The sequence below is a fragment of the Grammomys surdaster genome, unplaced genomic scaffold, assembly GCF_004785775.1.
Source record: "Grammomys surdaster isolate TR1022 unplaced genomic scaffold, NIH_TR_1.0 226, whole genome shotgun sequence".
NCBI lineage: Eukaryota > Metazoa > Chordata > Mammalia > Rodentia > Muridae > Grammomys > Grammomys surdaster.
In genome coordinates this window covers 2,827,595-2,849,890 of record NW_021604671.1, presented here as the reverse complement: position 1 = coordinate 2,849,890, position 22,296 = coordinate 2,827,595, and the positions used below count along the sequence as shown (strand labels likewise).

The 22,296-nt window shown below is 37.2% G+C and overlaps 1 protein-coding gene across 1 annotated transcript; it reads right to left on the bottom strand.

Moving 5' to 3' along the window:
• Positions 1–5,420: 5,420 nt before the first annotated feature.
• Positions 5,421–21,893, bottom strand: Rp1 (RP1 axonemal microtubule associated). The gene is made up of 4 exons (XM_028773417.1): positions 21,704–21,893; positions 14,125–14,760; positions 13,197–13,368; positions 5,421–11,402 (listed from the first exon to the last, which is right to left on the bottom strand). The coding sequence occupies exons 2-4, from the start codon at positions 14,746–14,748 to the stop codon at positions 5,839–5,841; spliced, it is 6,360 nt and encodes a 2,119-aa protein (XP_028629250.1). The 5' UTR covers positions 14,749–14,760; positions 21,704–21,893; the 3' UTR covers positions 5,421–5,838.
• Between the last annotated feature and the right edge of the window lie 403 nt (positions 21,894–22,296).

Here is a 22,296-nt window from a genome sequence, read left to right as displayed (position 1 = left end):
TTTCTTTTCTTTTCTTTTCTTTTCTTTTCTTTTCTTTTCTTTTCTTTTCTTTTCTTTTCTTTTCTTTTCTTTCTGAAAAGTGCTGCGCCCTTCAAGCTTATTCTTGAAGAAATATCCACAGTTATCCCCCACCTGCCATGCACCCAGCTTCTTCCAAGCAGAAGCCGACAGCCCAAGCTGAGCCTAAAAGTCGGTCATTCTCCATAAAGCACATCTTCTCACAGTGTTCGCTCAATGCAGTTCACAACTGCCACCTCGTGGTCAAATGTATAATTTCACCACCCCATTTTGCGACAATAGTCCTTGACCTCAGATAAGCAGTCATTTTGCCATCAATCTGCAAGCTATTGATTCATCAAGATGTGTCCCATCATACATTTAGAAACGTTTGGGCTCTACTGGAGACAAGATGCTAGATGCCCTTCTTTGGTCTTTCAAGGTACTTCATCTCAAAACCAAGAATAAGACCCGTCTTATTTTCCTTTAAATTTTAAATTTTTCTTAATATTTTTAAATTCCACAGTGTTGCAAGACATTTTTTTAAAAATCAGGTTTCACACTGTAGCTCAGACTGGCAATCAACAGAATTTTTCATCCATACAGAATACCCAATAATGTACTAGCCTGGAATATAAACATGAATATTAATTAATGTGACCTGTGACCTCAGACCTCAGGAGTCAACTCATGCACATGTTCATTTGAAGTTAGAGGTTCAGTATATGTTATCTATTACGAGTTCAGCATTGTGTCTTCAGTTTTGCTTTCCTGTGTTACTGGGGCCACTGGAGTACATTGGTGTGGTATTAGCCACTGAGGACATTGGTGTGGAACTAGCCACTGAGGACATTGGTGTGATATTAGCCACTGAAGATTGTGGAGTTAAATCAGTCATAAAGACATTAGTGTAGCATTATGGCCAAAATTCATGCTATGCATTTATTTCAAAACTTTTAGTTGTTAGGCAATCCTTATAACTCAGCCATGTACCTAAATATTACACTTTCCAAATCCATGTGTGTGTATACAAATTTTCCTGAGGATTAATGTCTTTAAACATTTTATCCTTGCTTCCTTGATTGAACTACATACTACTACTAGGGAGAACAAAACATTAATTATTTTATCTAAAGACCTGTTTCAAGTCCTGATATAGTAACTATTATGTTCCAACAATGAAGTAATTCACCTCCTCATTTCCAAGCTGATACATTTAAAAATTCTCACTTCCAAGTTCTGTTATATGGATTAATATAGGTAGAATGGGCCCAAGCTAATACATATAAATAGTATAGCTAATGAGGATAACATAGAATAAACCCATAATTCCACCATAATCTCTGGTATACAGTAGCCACAAAATTACTGTTTGTTCTTATTGTTTCTCCAAAGGTTACATATTTTCATTACAATTACTCACTGTTCAGCACAAAATCTTACACACTATGACATTCATACTTCAATTAGCAGACATTGCTTTAATACAGAGACAACATGTGTCATATAGAGGTAGTCTTTAACTGAAGTAGAAATTTTTCCAACTTTTATGGATTTAGGACTCATGCTGAAGGAAAAAAAACCATAAAGTATCCCTCATCTCCTTCCTTATAGCTCAGTCCCAAACTTAGGTTATTTTAGCACCTCCCTATGTTGTTCTAGAACATAACTCATTCCATTTTTACAGTCATTCTTAGACAACAGATTTCTTAGATTTATAAAATGTATTTCTATAACATCAATATGTATAAGGAGTCTTTAAAGGGTTTCCTGATTGACACACAGGCAATAAACTGTAATTGTTTTTAAATGTTGTTCATACTCGAGTGCATGTATATAGTGTAGTATATTTTGTTTATATGTAATTAAGTGTCTCTATTGAGTATGAAAATAACAAAATTGTTAATAACTTCATAACAGTTCTATTTCAATTTGAAGAGAAGCCTAAGGCCCTACTTCAGGTTAAATCATTCCAGCTCCTTTAATTATTTTTCTTTACAGAATGTTTGTTTACCTTGATAGTTTGGACAATTTGAAGATTATATTTCTCCCCAACCCTGTTAAAGAGCTACTTTCCTTAGGTAATTCATTTCTTCCCTTTCTCATGATCCTCCTCACCTGTGTTTGTCTCTTTACCCATACATATCTGTGTGTTTAGGAGTCACCTTCAACTGGTGAATTGTTCTGTTCCTCTCCCATCCTTTCCTCCACTGGTTGCCACCTCTGCACCCAGGGTCTACTCCAAACTCATGGTTTCAGAGCGATCTTTGCCTTGACTAAATGAGCAGCTCAGCTCTCAGATTTCACTGGCATTTCCAGTCATGTATCTTATACAACTGGCTCAATCCAAGGCATGCCAGATTCTCACACAAGACACAGAACGAAAAGTCTACATGTTCAGGTCAAATTGCAAAAGCAGAACATAAATAGTCAAGACAGCATGTCTCTCCTCAAATCTACTAGTTTTATAGAAGGGTTCTTTAATGACAAATCTCTTAGATCAACCTCAGGACATAGAATTTGAAAGAACAATCTTAAACTTTACAAAGAATGTAAGGAATTTAAAGACAACATAAACAAACACATCATTGAACTCCAAAATAACAGTAAATGTCTGAGTGATGTTCAAAATAATGCATATATACAGCTGAATGAAATGATGAAGATAATTCAGAGTTTGAAAACTGAATTTAAAAACCCATAGAAATGCTGTAGAGAACAAAAGCTGAAATGAAGATGGAATTGAAAAACTCAATATCTCAGCTACAGAACTCAGGGGAAAACTTTACAAGAATAGTGCAGAGATCAGGACTTGAACATAAAGTCAAGGATCTAGACCAAATAAATAAGCAAATAATTTGGAAAAATATATCATAAGAAAGAAACATACAAGAAATGTGAGACACCATAAGAAGACAAACTCTTCAAATTATGGGCCTGGGAGGGGGAAGAATAATATCAGGTCAATAGCATAGATCATATTTTTAATAAGGTCATAGAAAAAAACTTTCTAAAACTTAGGAAAGGCATACAGAACACCCCCCAACACACACACACACACACACACACACACACACACACACACACACTAGATATGACAAGAAAAGAAACTCCCTGTAGCATATTGCAATTAAAGCACTAAATAAACAGAACAAAGAAAAATATTGAAAACTCCAAGAGAAACAACACAAGTCGCATATGATAGAAAACCCACCAGAATAACAACTGAGTTTTCAATAGCGTAGAGCAATAGGCTGCAAGTGTTGGTCAGCCAACACTGTTGTACCCAGCAAAACTGTCCACCACCGTTGAAAAAAGAAAACAAAAAGACTTACTACAATATCAACAATCCTTTAAAAAATATATCCCAAAAAAATGCTAAACAGAATACTGAAAACAATACACTTTGGACTAAAAAGAGAAGTAAACACAACCAAGAGACACCAGTAAGCAAATAAATGAAGCTACAATTAACAAACTACAGAGCATGACTAAGAAAACAAACCAGCAAAAACTAAAATAAAATAAACTGCAATCTACACACACTTTTCCCTTGTAAATAAATATTAGTGGCTTCAACTCTCCAATCTTAAAACAACACAAGCTAGCTGGTTGTATTAAGAAATAAAATCTATCTTTTTGTTGTTTATAAGAAAAAGGTATTCAAAAAAAATCCCGATCAGAAAGCAAGCAAACCTGATCACTCTACTATTTGAGAAAATAAGACTTCAAACTAAAACTACTCATAAAAGAAAAAGGGGGGACATTTCATTCCAATCAAAAAATCATTTAATCATGAAATTTGCACAATAATAAACATAAATACACCAAACTATGGTAAGTCTCATTTCATAAAAGACATACTAATGGAATTATGGACACAGATTAACACAAATACAACAATACTGGTGATTTTAATACCTCATTTTCTCTAAAGGGTCATCTCAGAAAAAAAATAAATAAACTTCAAAATTAAATGACACCTTACATCAAATGAACCTAACAAATACCTATAGAATATTCCATTCCAACACCAAATGTACATTCTACTCAGCAGAACATGAACGTTTCTCTAAGACAGATCACATTCTGGTAAAACAAACAAACATTAAAAATGCAGAAAAACTACAATAATTCTATGTATCCTATCTGACATTTTATAATAAATCTATAAACAAAACTCTCATAAATGTATAAACTCAAGGGAACCGCAACTCATTACTAAATGATGAATATTCAAAGAACTCAACAAAGAAATCAAAATATTCCTGAAACCAAATAAAGATGAAAACACAAAACAACAAAACAGTTGGGACACAGTAAAGGCCATCTTAGGAGGGAAGTTTATAGGCCTACATGCCTACATTAAAAAATTAGAAAGAGCACAAATAAATAATTTAATATCCCAACTCAAAAATTTAGAGAAACAAGAGCAAACCAAACTCCAGACTACTAGATGACAGAAAATAAAAAAATGAAAGTATGAATTAATGAAATAGAAACCAATAATCCAAAGAATAAATAAATATCTAAGACTATTTTCTTTGAGAAGATAAACAACTATAAAGGGATTACAGGACCTAGAAAAGATGATTTTGAGTGAGGTATCCCAGATGCCACATGTTCTCTCAATCTGCAGTTTCTAGCTCCAGTTAGAGACAGAGAGATAAAGAGATACATGGATGAGAGAAGATAGATAGATGATAGATAAACAGATAGATGATAGATAGATAGATAGATAGATAGATAGATAGATAGATAGATAGATAGATAGATATAAGTAGGTAGGTAGGTAGCTAGGTAGGTAGGTAGACTGACCAACAGACAGACAGACAGACAGACAGACAGACAGACAGACAGATGGTGTAAGCGCCAGGAAACAAGGAAGTCCTCTGTGAAACTGTCTCTTTAAAAAGAAATGGCTGCATAAACAAAACATAACAATAACAATATCAATAAAGAATGCTAACACAGAAAAGTGAAATCCCATGGGGTCTGACCTCTAGATAAAGAACTTTAGGCAAACAATGAGTGCTGAGAGAGGCAGTATTAGCATTTCCCAGCGATGAGCCTCCTAATTCATTATCCAGCACAAAGTGGCCAGCCTTGAAACCGTACATACAACAAACAAGAAAAGTGGAAATAGTTGTTTGTACTTAAGCATTTGTTCATGCACATGTAACAGTAATAATCAAAGGAAAGAAAGAAGTGCTGTAATTATATTTTAACTTCAAATGTAAAATTTTTTAAATTAATTAAAATTTTGAATGAAAGATTATAATTTCTAGGACAGGGACAACTTAGTAGTGATGTATTTTTTGGTGAAAAAATGGTGAATACTGTCCTACAGAATACTTAGGAACTTCAGTGAATGTTCTAAGGAGACAGAAGTCAACCCTCCAGACAAAAAACTAGCAGATTGCACTGAAGAATTTCAATGATACTTTTTATTCAATCAGCATTTAAATTAATAAATGAAATTATTTAAAGTTACATTTATTCACAAATATATTCAATATATCATATATGTAGTTGACAATATTTTAAGGACATTATTTCTTGTCCTGGCCATATTTCTGATATCCTCATCAATCAAAGTCATAGCTGTACAAAATTATATGTTTAAAATGAAACTACATGAAACTTTAATTACTGAGGAAATAAGGAACAAAGCCAGTGGAAAAAAAACAAATCCATTTTATCCAAGAATATGTTTTCCAAGGTATTCTCATGTTGAAAGAGAAAAATTTCTTAGAGAAGCTAGCCTAAATTTGATCCCATGTACTGCATCTTTTTATGGGAAAAACATATTGATGGATAATGATTGTGCTAATATTGAAATTATAAATCATTCTGCTCATTAGGGCTTTCAGAATCTACTATATTTAATTGATTTTCTTCTTCCAGGATGAAAAGAGCTTCACCCTCTAAAATGTAATATATATATAGTTTACTTCTGGTTTTGATATTTAAGGATTTCTCATCTTGGCAAATATCTAACAAGTAAACTTGACCATACAGTTCCAGCTGGCAACTGGTGTTTTCTCTTGCTACTTGGTTGGAAATTTTTCTTGAGTTCTGGAATCTGTTAGTTAAGTTGTTATTCTCATCAACACTTTTGAAGTTATCTGTCCAATTGCTAGGGGTTAGTGAAACAGAATTCATATCCCACACTACTAGCAATAACATGGACAAAAGATCTGATACCTTTTTCTTTAAATATAATTGGAATTTCTTCAAATTAATTTTCTCCCCCAAAGAGTTAGCTCTTTTATCTACCAAGTCAATCATGCTTTTGATATAAAGTTGATCACACAGATCACCAATTGTATTATCAGTAAACTCTTTGCCCACACTCACTTTCCTGCTTTCACTTCTGAACGTGTTTTTCTTTGACTGTAGCAGAAGTGGGTATATTTTCCTCCATAACTGAAAACCCAAAGAATTTTCAATATCAGAATCTTTGCGATAAGCAAATCCTCGGTCTTCCTCATTTACAGGTTGAATAATAACAGTTAGTATTGGACAATGTTGACCACAAAGAGCATAGAGTTTATCCAAAGAGTCACCTTCCTGAAGTGCACCATGAGTTATACTACTTCCAGGTAATGGCTGAGTTTTAATAGCATCACTGCAGACAGGATGGACTTTATTACCAGCAGAAGCAAAGGCTTGAGTAACAGATCTACACATTCTTTCAGATGGATTATTACCCTTTTCCTCTTTATGATGATTGGGTGTTTTCTCTTTGGGACAAGTTTTATTCTGCCCATCTAGAAAATCTTCACCAAAAGGTTCAGAGTCACTATCATGAGGGAAGTTAAAATAATTGCATTTTACTTCAAGGGGTTGAGTCATTTCCTCTAGTTCTGAAGAAGACAGTTCAGCCATTGTTGGACCAGGAGCCAACTCTCCGAAATGTGAATATGGCACCTCAAAGCTGTTCTTACCGATTAGAGTATCCACTGATGTGGAGTCTGCATTGCTGTACATGCCAGGATTGTCCGATGACACCCTCCACAAATGATTTTCTCTCAGGAGCCATTTACCATTGTCAATCAGTTTTCCCTTCTCTTTTTCCATAAAGACCCTGTCATGCTCACTTGGTTTTGTAACCTTTTCTATGCCATTGTCCCCAAAACTGTCACCTGTGTCATTAAAATCAACCTCAGCTTGTCTTTCCTCCTGGAATTCCTGCAGCATGAGTGAACTTCTAGATACATGTTCAGAAGAGACCAAAGACTGACATTCAGACTCATAAAAATTGGTTTCCTTAGCACACTGAACTTCCACAGGGTTATAAGGACAAACTTGAGATTTGTGTATAGACCCATGAAAAAATGGTGGTCTGATAATTTCTGCTTTGCCATAAAGCTTTTCTATTGCCCTCTTAACAATTCCTCTAGGATACTCTCTCTCTTGGCTGGTGTCATCATTGTGATCATTGCTAGATGTTTTGCAATGATATCCACTCTCACTGCTTGATCTATAATCTGACCAGTCTAAGGTCCCTGGACCTCTGTGATGTTTTTTAAAGTTAAGCGAGGACTCCGTGTAACTTTCGTTTTCCATGCTGTCTACCATTGACTTAACTCTCATCTTAGTTTCTCCTACAGTGATCTCTTTTTCAGTGTTTTTATTAGAATCATAGCAAAAAACTAAAGATGGTGCTGTCACCTGCCCCCTATTCGTTGTCTCCAGAATCTCAGTATTTCTTCTTTCATGTTCTACAATATTCCTCCCTGATATGTTTATCAATTCCAAATGCATCCTAGCCTCTGATTCTTTTTTCACTGATTCCTTAGTAGCTTTTCCTTCAGCCCTTACCTTTATATTGAAGATACCTGTGTCTTGGCTTTCTAATTCTTCGAAAGATTCTAATTCTGAAATGGCATTTCTTTCACTTGATGTCACGCTATTGGTTATTGACCCTGGCTCTTCAGAAGTCCTTGATTCTTCCTTATCAGAAGAAATAGATTTCTTTTGATTCACAATTTTCATAAGTGGAAAATTTTGAAATTTTTCTGGAGGACTATAATCCTTATCAGATTCTAGATAAGTTTTACTTAGGAAAATATCTTGGGAACTTAACTTATTGACATTTTGAGATGAACTGGATATGTTAGAGTCATTTTTATACATAGAATCTGCCAAAATACTTAGATTTTTTGGAACTTTGTCATCAGTTTTGAGTTCTTCAGTTAACCCCAGATCATCAGTGCATTTGTTTTCTTTTGAATTCACATAGTCAATTGTATTGCAGTCTCTGATGGGAATGTGAGTCTCACTACTTGGGCAAGCTGCCTCACAGATATTCTTCTTCTGAGCACAAGTCTTATGGGAACACATACCATCTGTCAGGAAACAGGGTTCTCCTAGGAAAGAAGCATCATGTGTAGAGCACTGACTCATAGTAGAGCTAGTGAAAAGGGCATCACTCTGGTTATCTACCCCTTTTGGAGGATAAGTCATACTCACAGTGCGCATCTCACATGGAGATTTATGTGACTTGCTAATCATTTCTGAAACACAGTCCCCCCTGACAGAATAGCTTTCATCTAAGAGGGTCTTCTGGGTACTCTCATTTTCATTACACTTGTCCACACTATAAAGGCTGCCTGCTGTACAATTTGCTGGTTCCATATCTTGTTCTCTCTCACTGGGTCCACTGCAAGTTTTGGTTGATTCTACTAAGTTGGCAACAGCAGCCTTCAAGTCATCAGCTTCCTCTGTGATGGCAACATGCTTCAGAACTTCCAACAATGCATCTGTTTCTGAAGATTTGCTGGTCATCTTATGAGCATCACTTTGACAGAAGCTATTCATATTTCTCTTTAGATTTAGTACCAAAATCCAAGCCAGAAGGAGATTTGTAGATGAATTATATATTGCAGAAGGAAAGACAACCTCTGCTAATGAACCTGGCATTTGAGAAATTCCATTCTGGTGTTTCTGATTATGTGGAACAAAAGTTTCAAGGTATGGAAGCAACAGGGCTGGTAAGTAGTCTTTTGGAACATTCTCTCCCATAGTATCTACCTGAATGGCAACCTCAATACTTTGATCTTTTGTAGCAAAGTTCATTTCTTGGTAAACAAGCTTCACTTCTGGCCTTGACTTTTCAGTAGATAAATGAGTTTTAGTACTAGGATTGTTAATAGTGTTCTGTGACAAAGTACAATTGTCATGCAAAGAAACCAGGTAAGAATCATACAGAAACCCATCCTGGCTCTCACAGGGATGTTTATTAAGTTCTTCACCATTATCTTTAGAAACAAGAAATTTACCTGTCTCTTGATTTTTATTGTCTGTCCAATTGGCATTTTTGCTTTTAAGTTTATTACTTTCTATTGAAAAACTATTTCCTTTTGAAGAAGTTATATGGAGATTATTTTCTGGGAAACCATTACTGCTATAATTTACCATATTAGTTCTATTTTGGCATAGTGAAGCTGACTTTCTATACTCAAAATCTGGATATGGATTTATGTTCTGCAACCATCTCTGTACATAGCTCTTAACTGAATGATGGAGAATACCCTCAGGAAAATCAGTTTTTTTCAAAGAAGCTAATGGATCTGCCCTGGTTATAATGTGCTGTTTCCTTACTATAGCATCTGACTTTAATTTAACTCCCTTTTGTTTTTTCTGGTTTCTCAAAGTTATGTACAAATCATTAACTTTTGTGACACAACTCTTTTTTGTCATTCCTTTCAAGTTTCCAGCTACTTTCTCCACTTGAGACTGTGGTCTATGCAAAGCTTTCTGGTCTTCCCCAAGGATATTAAACATGTGGAGTAGACTTTGTTTTTCCAAATTACTTTCACGAAGCTTAGATTCATTATGGAAAAATACTTTATCTTCTTGACCAATTTCTTGTTTTCTGAGTCCCCCTATGCTTATAATCTTTAGTGGTCTTGATTTTCTTTTGGCTAAAAGTTTTTGATTCTTGGGATTTTGAATAGTATTTAATTTATTTTTATAGAAATTCTTGGAAAATTTGGAATTACTTTTGGGGAAAAAATCGCTGAATTCAATTACTGTAGGACTTGTAACAAGGCCCTCCTCACAAACTTTTCCTCCCTTATCAGGACAGTCTGGATCTTGCAATAGTGTTTCCTGTGCAGTTGTTTCTGCTCTGGGTATTTTTCCAACTTTATTAGGAGTTTTTTTGGTTTCAATGACTTTTTTCTTATCCTTGGAAACTATTGTTCGCTGCTGAGATTTCTTCTTCTTTTTGCTGGCAAAAGAGGATGAAACCTGCTTTCCATTCTCTGGATGTTCTGTTAAACCACAATGAGCAAATTCATTAACAAGTCTTGTGGTGAGCGCAGGAGATCCTAGAGAAGGAGCCTCAGAAATACTTTTGTCATTTGGACAGCTGTTATCTGAGGTAAGAGTTGTATCTGCTGTAGTAGAATTGAAGCTGTCACTGGCATTACCACAAGTTCTGAAGTGCTTGATAGTGTCTTTGCCTGATACTGCACTGTCATCTCTGCCTTCTTCCACAACTGAGTTCTCTGATACAGTTGACGCTAAAGCATTGTTATGGCACATCTTTAAGACCTTCTGACTTGACATTTCTATAGCACCAGCATTTATGGCATGTGACTTGAGCAGTCCACTTTCCTTTGTCCTTTCTAATGCTGACTCCATCTCATCATTGCTACTGACCTGAACAAGTTTATTAGATACTGATGACATTTTACTGCAAGAATGTGTAAACATGTGGTACTCAGATTTTTCTCCACTCTCTCTTTCTTTACTATAGGAAAACTGGTTTTCTTGAACCTCTGTTTCAGAAACTACGGTGACAGTCCCTATTACAGATTTCTTTTGTCTCATTCTTCTTGGTCCAGGGGTTGGGGGTCTATAAAAGTGTTTCACTTGTTTCTGGCTCCCACGAATTTCTGTCTCCACAGAGGCATTCTCCCAACCAGCAGAGCTACACGACAGAGCCTGATGCTCTGTCATCTGAGTATTTTCTTCCTCTGTCAAACTGCCCTGCTGAGTGGTGTTTGTGATGTCTTCAGACATCGAACATGCTGCAAGCTTTAAACTAGATGATCGATTATATTTTTTTCCAGGATAACTACTTATCTTACTCTTTTCGTCATTATTGGAAAGACCGGCTCTATTGACAGTGGTTGTCCACTTCACAGTCTCTTCCTCATTTATCTTGAATCGAACTTTCATCACGACCGTCATAGTACCATCTTGATTAAAAACAATCAATTTCTCAACACCATCTTCAGAAGGATGTGCTGATAGAGTCTGAGAATCATGTGTTTCTAAGGCCAAGTAATTCTCAGGGGCTACAGAAAAGTCTGAAAAGCAATTATATGTTTTCTCTGAGGCCGGGGAATCAGTCTGGGGTCTTAGGACTGAAGGAGTATGTGTGCTCACTTGCAAGATTTTAAGAGTGAAAGATGTCATGTCAAAATGCAACATGGAGAGCAGAAAATTGTAAGTATCCCAAAGAAGAAGCAGCAAAGAAAGAAGAAAAAGGAAAATTAGTACAAAATACCATTTCTCTGTATTTTACAATAAAACGTTACAGGTGTATTTCTAAACTGTATGTCGTCAATGATTATTTGGGAAATCTTACTGCACTTTCTGGGTTTTTTTTTCCTTAAACTACTATTAAAAAACAAACTAACCAGACTTTAGTGGAGATATTCACAGAATTTTAATTTTAACAATTTTATAAGGGAATGATAATAAGAAATATATAAGGTACAAACTGTGTAAGTATTATACTGGATAAAAATGTTTTCTGTGTGGTTTTGTTTTCTATGCTTACCAGTACCAAAGCTGGAATCTAATAAAGTCCCATATATCTATGCAAGAAAGGCAGGGAAAGAGCAGTAAATGGGAAGGCTACATCTGAGTGTATATGAAAGCTTTATGAAAACAGAAACATCTTTAATGCTTGATTAATCAAATAATATTTATTTTTTATTTGAGTAATTGGTGCAGTTAATTTAATATATACATAAAAAAGCACTTAAGTTAGACACAGCCCAGTGTTGCTTTCAGTGTGAGGTTTCTGTTGTTAACTTTAGCTGTTGTGCTTCTGAGTGAAACAGATCCCTCCTAGTAGTCCTTGTGGATTTGCACACATCCTCTAAAGTAACTGCCTATGCTCTCTTCAGAGCTAAAACTAAAAATATTTTCATAATTTTTGATAAATAAAAATGTCTCATTTTTAACTTTTTGAATTAAAACTTACAAAGCTCTATCAAAACTCATAATAAGCAGCTGATTACAGACACAAAAAGAGTAAGCAACTTAAGAAAATGGCCAAGGTAAAACAGAACTACTATATGCATAATATATATTTGACCATTAATACCTACAAAATAGGTGTATTGAAAAAAGGAGTATGTCTCTGAAATAATTAGATGAAATCAATAAATTATTTCAGCCATATTAGCAATAAGAACAGGAATACCACTTTGTAAAATAAGGATTATTCCAAGAATGAAAGTTCAAATTCAGGTATAAATGGCAATCAGCACACTGGCTCAGAACTTATGTTTTCTTAGAAATAATGAGTACAGTGAGTGATGGTTTTAACCTCTCTCACACTCTTGGGCCTCAAGACACCCTCTTTTTCCCCTATCCTAAGAACACTAATACACTGTTCATTATATCATAAAATTCTCACAATTTAGGTTATTGTTACTAGCATGAAATGGCTACATGAACCTCTTTATTTTGATCAAGAAGTGTTTCTAAATGATGATTAATAATTTTACAAGAATACCTTCAGAGGGGAGAGCATATAGCTAGATTTTTTTCTTAATATATAAACCATTGACTTGCTGTGCTCAGCTAGGAATGCTCATTCAGAAAAAAGTCAAAAACTACCAGAGATGTCACATACAAGTCTGCAAAACTCTTCCCAAAACAAGAAATTCTGATACTTTGTTTTTTAAAAAAATAAAAAGTATATATGTCATCCATGTAAAAATGTATATCATTGATTATTTTGGAAAAGTCTTTCAAAATGTCACCAGATAACCTCTGTGACCATTTTCAACTATAAATTAGCCAATTTCATTTTGTAATATTTTTAGTCTTCTCATATCTTTGTCTTTGTGGTGAATGAACCTGATCCATTAAATATAATTTTTATTGGTAAAACAAAAAATATTTCAGAGATAAAATATAAGGTCTATTTATAAGTGGCTTACTCTTTCTTTTTTCTGTCTTGGCTTTTCTCTTCCGATGCACACGATGAGAGATCTCTGGTAACTTGGCAGGAAACAAGTATTTTTGGATGTCATAATTTCCTGGTTTAAATGGCTCCCTTCCAGCTGCAACCACACCTCCAGAGCTCAGTATCACTGCCTGGAGACTAGGAACCTAGAAGAAACCAGAGTCGCTGAGCAAGTACTGATCTTTCCATATGATATATTTATATCTTTAAATAGCTCTATTTGATAGCCTCCCAGGGTTGAAAGAAATAACCACCATGCGTTTTCTTAGATGCCAATCATATACACAAAATAATCTAGCCAGGTTGGGGGAATGGGTGTAAACAGACCCAGAGACACTATTGATCCTGCATACTAGCTAGAAAGTGACAAGATAGCTTTCTGCCATAATTTAAGGAATCTTTAAAAGCTTTGTGGTATTCCCCACTAAAGACTACAGTTACAGCCAAGTGCCTGTGAATCCAGAGCCAATTAGAAAATGGCCCGGTAGAATGAATAGCAAGCAAGTCTTGAAGGTGATCTCTTGTATACATACAAGTTGTAGAACTGCAGATCATAGAAAAAAATGCATTTTCCAGATACTAGAAAAATGCTTTTTCTGGACAGAAAACCACTACTTTTGGTCACTCCCTTCTAAAAAGTACTGTGAAAACTTGTATTCTTGAACAAAGAATTGTAAGTCAAGATTCAAAGAAACTAGGGTGTGAGAAAGGAGACACCGTCCAACCCAATAACATGTCAGATTCAGACAGGAAGAAAAAGACTACTGGAACATACCTACATGAATATGCAGATACACAGTACCTACCTACCTACCTACCGACCTACAGACACACACACACACACGCACACGCACACACACACACACACAAGAGAGATAACTTAGAGCCACCAGTATATTCACTTTTCTTCCATCTGTGGCATACAGCTTGGTCACGGGATACTGCATGACCTGTGTCAGGTACTGTAGAAAGGCTTCGAAGCTCTGAGTGATCCTCCGGCTAAGAAGGACCACACGCCTGGTCTTCGGGTCACCATTCCGGAAGACCACTAGCCTCCTTGGGGCTCGGAGCGTGCCGGGAGCCGTGGTAGACATGGTGGCAGTAGCAGAGTGGAGCTGCACATGTGTGCTTATAGAGCGACTACTGAGCCAGGGTCGAGGGCGCTGGCGGGCCTTGTCCAGGTCAACTGGAAGCACTTTCTTACTGTGAGAGCATACATAAGACTCGCCATCCTCTAGCTCCTCCAGCCTGGTGATGCTATGCCGTCCACGGGGCGTGCTGATATTCCTCACCCCAAAGGGCAGGGGCACCTTCCTGGATAAGTTGTCCAGCAGAGCGTCAAAAGTCTTAAAGGAACGAGGGTTGACCACCACCCTAACACCGCCAAACTGAGGGTCTCCGCTCTTATAGAAACTGATACGTTTAGCCACTACTGGATGAGTGACATTTGAATGACGAGAAGGAACTTGACCTTCATAAGAAGTCAGTTGAACCATGGAAAAACTAGTAGAAGGCGTCTCACTCATTTTGGATGAGACCTAAAGAGGAGAGAAAATGGCTTATTTCTGCAGTGTTCTGTAGTTGTACCACTGAGACTATGCAATAATGGTAATGCTTGCTGATTATAGCTGAAGACATGCAGAATAGGTCTAGGATTATATTTATTAAGTGGACTGCCAAATTTGAAAGACAATCTTAAGAGACCACAATAATACCAAAGTAAGTGAAACTGGGAGATTTAGTTCAATGGGAGAACAACTTGCCTAGCTCAAGTCCCTGAATTGGGTTCTCAGCTGGGAGTAGGGAGGAGAATGAGGACGTTTAACAATAAAAATTTTAGAATTTAAAAAGAATAATTTAAATAACTTATGGTATATATGTCAAGACAGCAGAACCCTATGCAACTGTGACATATGTGTGTATAGATAGATAGATGATAGATAGATAGATAGATAGATAGATAATCAAGGGGTTGGCAAAATGGCTCACAAGTTAAGAGCACTGACTGCTCTTTCAGAGGTCCTGAGTTCAACTCCCAGCAACCACAGGGTGGCGCAAAACCAACTCTAATGGGATCCAATCTGGTGCGTCTGAAGACAGCACCAGTGTACTTACATAAAATAAATAAAATCTTTTTTCAAAAAGATAATCATGGCATATAACTGAATGAAGACCTTATTCCCACAGTGTTGTGACAAAGATTTGTATTTGTGAAGTAGGATAAGGTTGAAAAGACAATTTACTAGATATTGGTTTATTTAGTGATTCACTTAAAGCACTGCCTTGTCTGTTTGTCAAGCATGGCTTTATTTGCTGCCTGGAACAGGATGGCCTGGAGAACAGTTGAAACAGTCCAACATTGCCTTAATTACCTGCATAGACTTCTGTAGAATCTTGCTTGCTTGCCCACGCCACCTTGTGGTTTTAGAGTGTAAAAGCATACAAACTGGCCTGAGGATCCAAGTCTCAGGAGCTGAGGTGCACATGTGTGCTTAGAGCAGCTACTGAGCCAGAGCTGAGAGCGCCAGCAAGCCTTATCCAGGTCAGCTGGAGCACCTTTCTATTGTGGGAGTACGGGTAAGACTCACCATCTTCTGGCTTTGGATCACCAGTGACATCTCCCCCGTTCTACTCTCATTGGTGTCAACTTGCTTATTTCAGAAAGATTCCCACAGCATTTCTGGAAATCTCCCATCCAGATCTCCTTCACCATGACCTCAGTTGGTTCAGGGAGGCTGCTGCTCTGGGGCTTCTCAGCCCACTGAAGTTTCTAGAACTGAGACATGCTCACTCCAGATGGGATTCCAGGATATTCTTCCAGTAGCCAAGAGGAGTGTGAAGCCCAGAATCAGAGTTTCTGAATATACTAAGATGAGACTGTGCTGGACCGTCTAGACTAGGTAAGGCCCCCAGAAGACTGGCAGGAATTTCTAGCACACACTTCAAAAAAACTGAATGTGAAGCCTTTATGGCATACCAGGATGGCATTTGTATCCAAGAAAAGGTAGACTGGTGTCCTAAGAAATAGACAAGGAATTTTTAAATGGGAATGTGGGGCTGGAGAAATGGCTCAGGGTTAAGCGCACTGGCTGTTCTTCCGGAGGACCTGGGTTCAATTCCCAACACCCGTGTGGCAACTCACAACTGTCTGTAACTCCAGTTTCCAGGATTCTAACACCCTTACATGGAATACGTGTAAGCACATAAAATAAAAATAAATAAAATATTTTTTAAAAGTAAAAAGTAAAATGGGAATGTATAACTTCTGACTGAGTGCTGAATGAGCGTGTGATTTCTTGTACTGGTTTCATAGCTCTCAGTATGGGATCTGACTGGGCCCCAACCTGCAGTTCTGCTGAGGCTGTTTTACATAATGGGCATTCATTTTCCATAACAGGAGGTGACTGAGCATGGCAATACACATGTGGCCCTAAGGTAAGACTTTTTAAGTTGGTTAAAGGCGACCAGTCAGCCAGACACTTGTTTGAGGGAGAAGGCAATCTTCTCAGCCCCATGCTATGCATCACAGGGGGATATATGTGTATAAACTCTACCAGCTCCTGGTTGTGGAACATTCCTCATCATGGGGTCTGCACCATACCAATGTGACATCCACACAGTCTCACAGACTATCAAACCTGGAGAATCAAAATGGCACACACCCCTACCCCGTAGCTTCCACAGAGGATGAAACCTGACTCAAATTTCTGGTGCTACTATGGAACCAAGGCAATCTTAAGATGGCCTGGTCTCACCCTCTCAGTGGCCATCCACCCTGATGCAATGCTCACCAACCTTGCCTAGACTACCATGTATTCCAAACTCCAGCTGGCTGTGTTCCAGGGAAAAAAGTTGTTCCAAAGTGCCAAGTAAAGGAAATGTCAGGTCCTCCCCTAATTCATCACACTCCCAGAAGATATGTTCACATTCCCAGTGTTCCCAGAATTTCCTGATGAAAGTCAGAAGAAAAAACAAAAGCAACTGAGGAAAGGACTGTTGAAAATCAGGAGGGCTGGCTAAGTACCACAGATAGAAAAGTAAGCCCAGAGATGACAGCTCCCAGCTTAGTCCAGCAAGCTCATATAGCATGCATCTTGGGAAAACTACCCTAGGAGAACTGCTGAAAATATATTTGCTGGTCTAAGGTTGTCAACACTGACCCAACAAGCTAGCAATGGTTGTCTGCAGTGGGCCTGAAACAATCACAAGCAGGGTCCCAAGCCCTACCTTGCTGATGTAAAATTGGAGATCCTGTCCATTTGGATATTAGATGTGGAATTTAGTGGCATTCAGTTCAGCAGGGAACACTGATTCATGTTAGTTACACTGAGCATCTTTTCAGACTGGGTAGAAACTTTTTCTACCCACAAAAAGAATTAATTTGGAATCTGCATACCATCTTCAGGCCAAGTTGAGAAAATGAATAAAACCTTTAAATGACAGTGGCCAAGAAACAGGCCTTTCTTGTCCAGTAATTCTGCTACTTGTATCATTTCAGTTTCAGTGTACATCTTGTAAATAATTGTCTTTTGAGATACTGTTTTGCTGCCCACCTCCACTGTTTCCAAAGGACCCAGGGTTCCTCTATGTGTCAGAACATACAGCCAGTTCTTGAAAAATCTGACTGGCACTCCACAGAAAATTGCTTAAAGTTGCAGATAACAATCCACAGGTACAGCAGACCCAGGCCAAGGTTACAGCAGACCCAGGCCAAGGTTACAGTGGACCCAGGCCATGGGTGAACTGCTCGAGCTGGCCAAGCCTATAACATTGGCTCAAGTGACCTCAGCATGGAGACAAAGCTGATGTTAGGCACCACAGGGTGATATACATCTATGGATAGTATTTGTAGGGCTGCTTCATTTCTGCTTTTAGTTTTCAGTGCAAGGGATCTAACCAAGGCCATGTGCATACTAAACAACTGAGCAACATCCTCAACCCCAGTTTTTAAATGTCACTAAACTTTGTAAATGTTTAAAAATTAAAAAAAAATTATAGGACTTCAAAAACTCAGAGACACAAATCAGAGCTCCTCTGATGAGAAAAGTAAGAGTTTGCCAATTTGTTGATTTAATCCTTCATGACCTAACAATGGGAGGAGGAAGGCTTAAAGCTCAGCTAGAAATTTGAATGGAAGGGAATGAGTATCTATGTAAAGAATGTGTCATAGTGAATACACGTATCATTATATGTAATCTATCATGGAAGTCTGCAATGAGTATATCTAAAGGGACATGTGTCATTGAGTAAAGAATGTATTATGGAGATCTGCAATAAGCATATAGAGAAAAAACATACCATTAAGTAATGAATCATGAATATCTGTAATGGATATGTCTTAATCAAATGCTTCCTCTGCAAAATGTAGATAAATCATTCGTCATGATGCTTACACTGGGAACTCTTCACTGAGTAAGGGACAGAATTTCTATGAACTGATAAAACATGGTACCATCTAACTGTGCATGCACCACGAGTTCTAAAATAAGAACATCAGGAGAAAATTAGAGAAAGGCCATTTTAGTAAGCCACAGAGGTGGTCCTTAAGGTCAGAATCTGAGTGACAATATTGGAAGCTGTAAAAAGGCTTTATCTAGCTATAGGTTTTCTTTATAGTATATTATGGCTATTTCTGTTATTTTAATTCAGTTTAGCTATTAGTGCCTTTGAAAGAAACCCCTGCATCCTTGAAGACAAATTGAATGAAATATTTAGTTGGTAGTACAGAGATATCAGAAGGCATGTTTGCACTGTAAATCTGGCCCAAATCACCTACATAAATATTTGCAAGCTATTACTTAAGACTCTTCATACATCTCCCAAGTGATTTGCAAATCTTTATGTGCAATTCAGAAGAAGAAAAAATTTCTTGATCAACCTAGGAAATAGCTGTTTCCTGTCTCATTAGCCCAGATATTTAAAGTAATTACAGTTTTTAAGATAATAAAGGTAGCCAGAGCAGACAAGTGTGTGAGTGGCTAGGAAATCTAGCTTTTCAATGGGGTCAGCAAAACTGAAGCCTCTTCTGATCCTCTGATAATCACTGACCTGACCTTGAGCAGCCTACTTAATCTCTTTTCCCTTACCAACTACAAGAAGGTAAGAGGCTTTTTCACCAGTGGAAGAGTACAAGCAAACAGGAAGAATGACTTCTGTTTGCTCTAAACAGTATGACTAACATTTAGTTGAATATTTCAGGTAGCAAATGTTTTGTCTTCCCAACAAAAAGAAATAGTGAATGTCTGAGGAAATAGTAACCCCATTCCTCTTGGTCTGATCATTGTATATTATATTGAATTGAGATGTCACACTGTGTCTCATAAATATGTACAACTCCTCTATGGCTATTTTTAAACTTCCTTCACTATTAAACTAAAAGACTTCAAGAGCCCTTTACCTCCGATTGTTTCTAGGTTGGTTCACTGTTTATTTGAAAATTCATGAGTGGGTATTTGAGACACATTTTTACCTCATTTTGGAAAAATGAAGTGCACCTCTTTGCAAGGGCATTGTGAAAACTTTAATTTAATTAGTCTTCTGAAGCTCACTGTTTGAAATGCTGTTAACTTTGTGGCCATTTGGGAAACAGATTTGTACATGGGTGAAGGCTTTTAAAAGCTTTATATTTCTTTGCTTTGGGCAAATACGATACAGAAAAGTTTGAACTTGGACCAAAAGGGACAGATACACGACAAAACCTGAAGGAGAAAGAACCAACAACTTCCCCCAACCTTTCTCTTAGTCCACCACTGCCAGCCCTGTTTTGAGTCTATTCCACAAAGGGCAAGCTGAAGTAAATTACCATGCCCTAGAAGACCTGAGACACACAGTAGTGTAATAAGTCAGTAGGGAAAATTTTGGGAAGCTGTGTAGTTTTGCACTAGTGCAGTAAGGCTTAAGAGCCTATGGTAATATAGTCCCTGTGGGTACAACACAAAACATAATGAAGATTCAGCACCAACATTAAACAAAAAGTTCCATCTTCATTTGGTGCAGAATGTGATCACTGCACAAAAGGTTGTCAACCAAATTTCTTTCCAAGGCAGTGGCTCAGATATTGCCCTGTTGTAATCATGTGCCCTCCAAGAATCCCCGAAAAGTCTTGGTGCAGTTCAGGAGTAAACTGATGGTGTGTCAAGTATACCAAGCAAATACTCAACAGGGGATGCCTAGTCCAGGTTGAAGGCTGCAAATGGAAGGTAACACTGTCCAGAGGGAAAGCTCAGATGCCAGATGCAGAGTAGCAGGAATGCTCTTGGGAGGAAAGGGAAGCTAGTGCAACAAAGAGCCTCTACACAAGAGCAAGGCCAGCTATGTGAGCACCAAGTCTTGATGGCAAAGTGTACCACTTGCCATTTAAATTTCTTTCTTAATTTGTGAAATCTAAAAGTCTGGATAGAAATTCTCTTATAAGCATTTCCAAACACATGCCCTGTGAGACTGGAATAATGCAATAGTAAACTTTGTACTTGCCTAGAAAACAAACCAACTAATCTACTCAGCTTACTCTGCAGAATAAATGGAGACAGAGATAATAAGGAAACTGGAATCTTGAGACCTGCTTCTTTTCTTCAGACTGACTCCCTGGAGATAACAAATTGTATTTGCCTCCACCCCAATGTATACTAAAATTGTTTGCTAATGATGGAATAGCTAGCTCCTCTGTTCAGAACATTTTCGCTACCAAAAGTTAGACAGTGGAGCAATTAGGAATACTTTCTAAAGTTAAGGAGGAAAATATAATACCCTTCGACTCACCATGTTTGGCTGTGAGGATGCTTACCTATCTTATAATGGGTCTCAGTCAACAACACTTTTAACTCTGTCCTATTAAGACCTAAACAGTTGCCTCTGCTAACATGATGTATTTGGTCCCCCACACATCTGGAAAAATAAATGATGGATCTAAAAGATACACATATACTTTGACTACATTTTCAATTTAATTTTCTCCCATGTGGTAAGAATTCAGGCAGTTGAGGAAGGATGGTATAGAAAACTGGCAAAATCAGAATATTTACTCTCAGAACAATTTGCATGATACTGTAGCAAAACGAATTCATTTCATCACAAATTTCCATAGTCATGTTGGGCAGGAGGGAAAAGAGATTCAGAGGAGCTACATACTGGTTACTATGGTAACTATAACTTTTGAATTATAAACAAGTTCTTTAATGCATCACAGTTTCCTATAACAAATATATAATGCTATTATAAGCAAAATTACAATAAGCTCTCCTCATATATCACTAAACTGGAATCACAGTTTTCCAACACTAAAGCTTTCACCTACTGCAGTATCAACATGCTACAAAGATTGCTGTCAGATTTTAGTCACAGACAATAGTCATTAATAACATTTATTGTTCTAATGGTTAAAGATAAAACAGAGGTTTGTATTCCAGATATGAAAGATAAAAGCAAAATAAAATGAACACAGTATATTCTTAAGAGAAATCTTTCAAATAATTTTGTACTTACCAGAACTTGAACCTTTCCTTATGAAGAAAAGAGTAAATAATTTGAGTGGTTTGTATAAACGTCACTGGATATGCAACCTGCTTGTTTCACACAAACAAATGTCTTTGGATTTATTGTTACTATGTGTGCTCAGGGATTACGTACAGCCAATTAATTTAATCCAAGGTGATGTTAATCTCCAGAAGGAGCTTGCTCCAAGGATGCCACATCTAGGAAACAAAGCTACTCCTAGCACACCAAGCATCTGAAGTCTCTGTTAAGAGTCCTCATTAGATTGTCTCTCTTACGGAGAACATTTTTTTGCAGAAAGTACTTCAACTCACAAAAGCCTCTCTTCTAATTACCTCATTTATTTATGTAAAAAACTGTATGCTGCAGAAACAAAATTATCTGACTTTGAATTTTTTTTTGTGTGGAAGGTTGTTCCTTTTGTCTGTTTAGATTTTCAAATTTTTTAATTTTGATGTTATAATTACATCATTTACCCCCTCCTGCTCCTCCCTCCAACTGCTCCCAATGGGGTCATTTCGGTCTCTTTTAAATTCATGGTCTCTTTGCTTCATTGTTACGTGTGTGTGTGTGTGTGTGTGTGT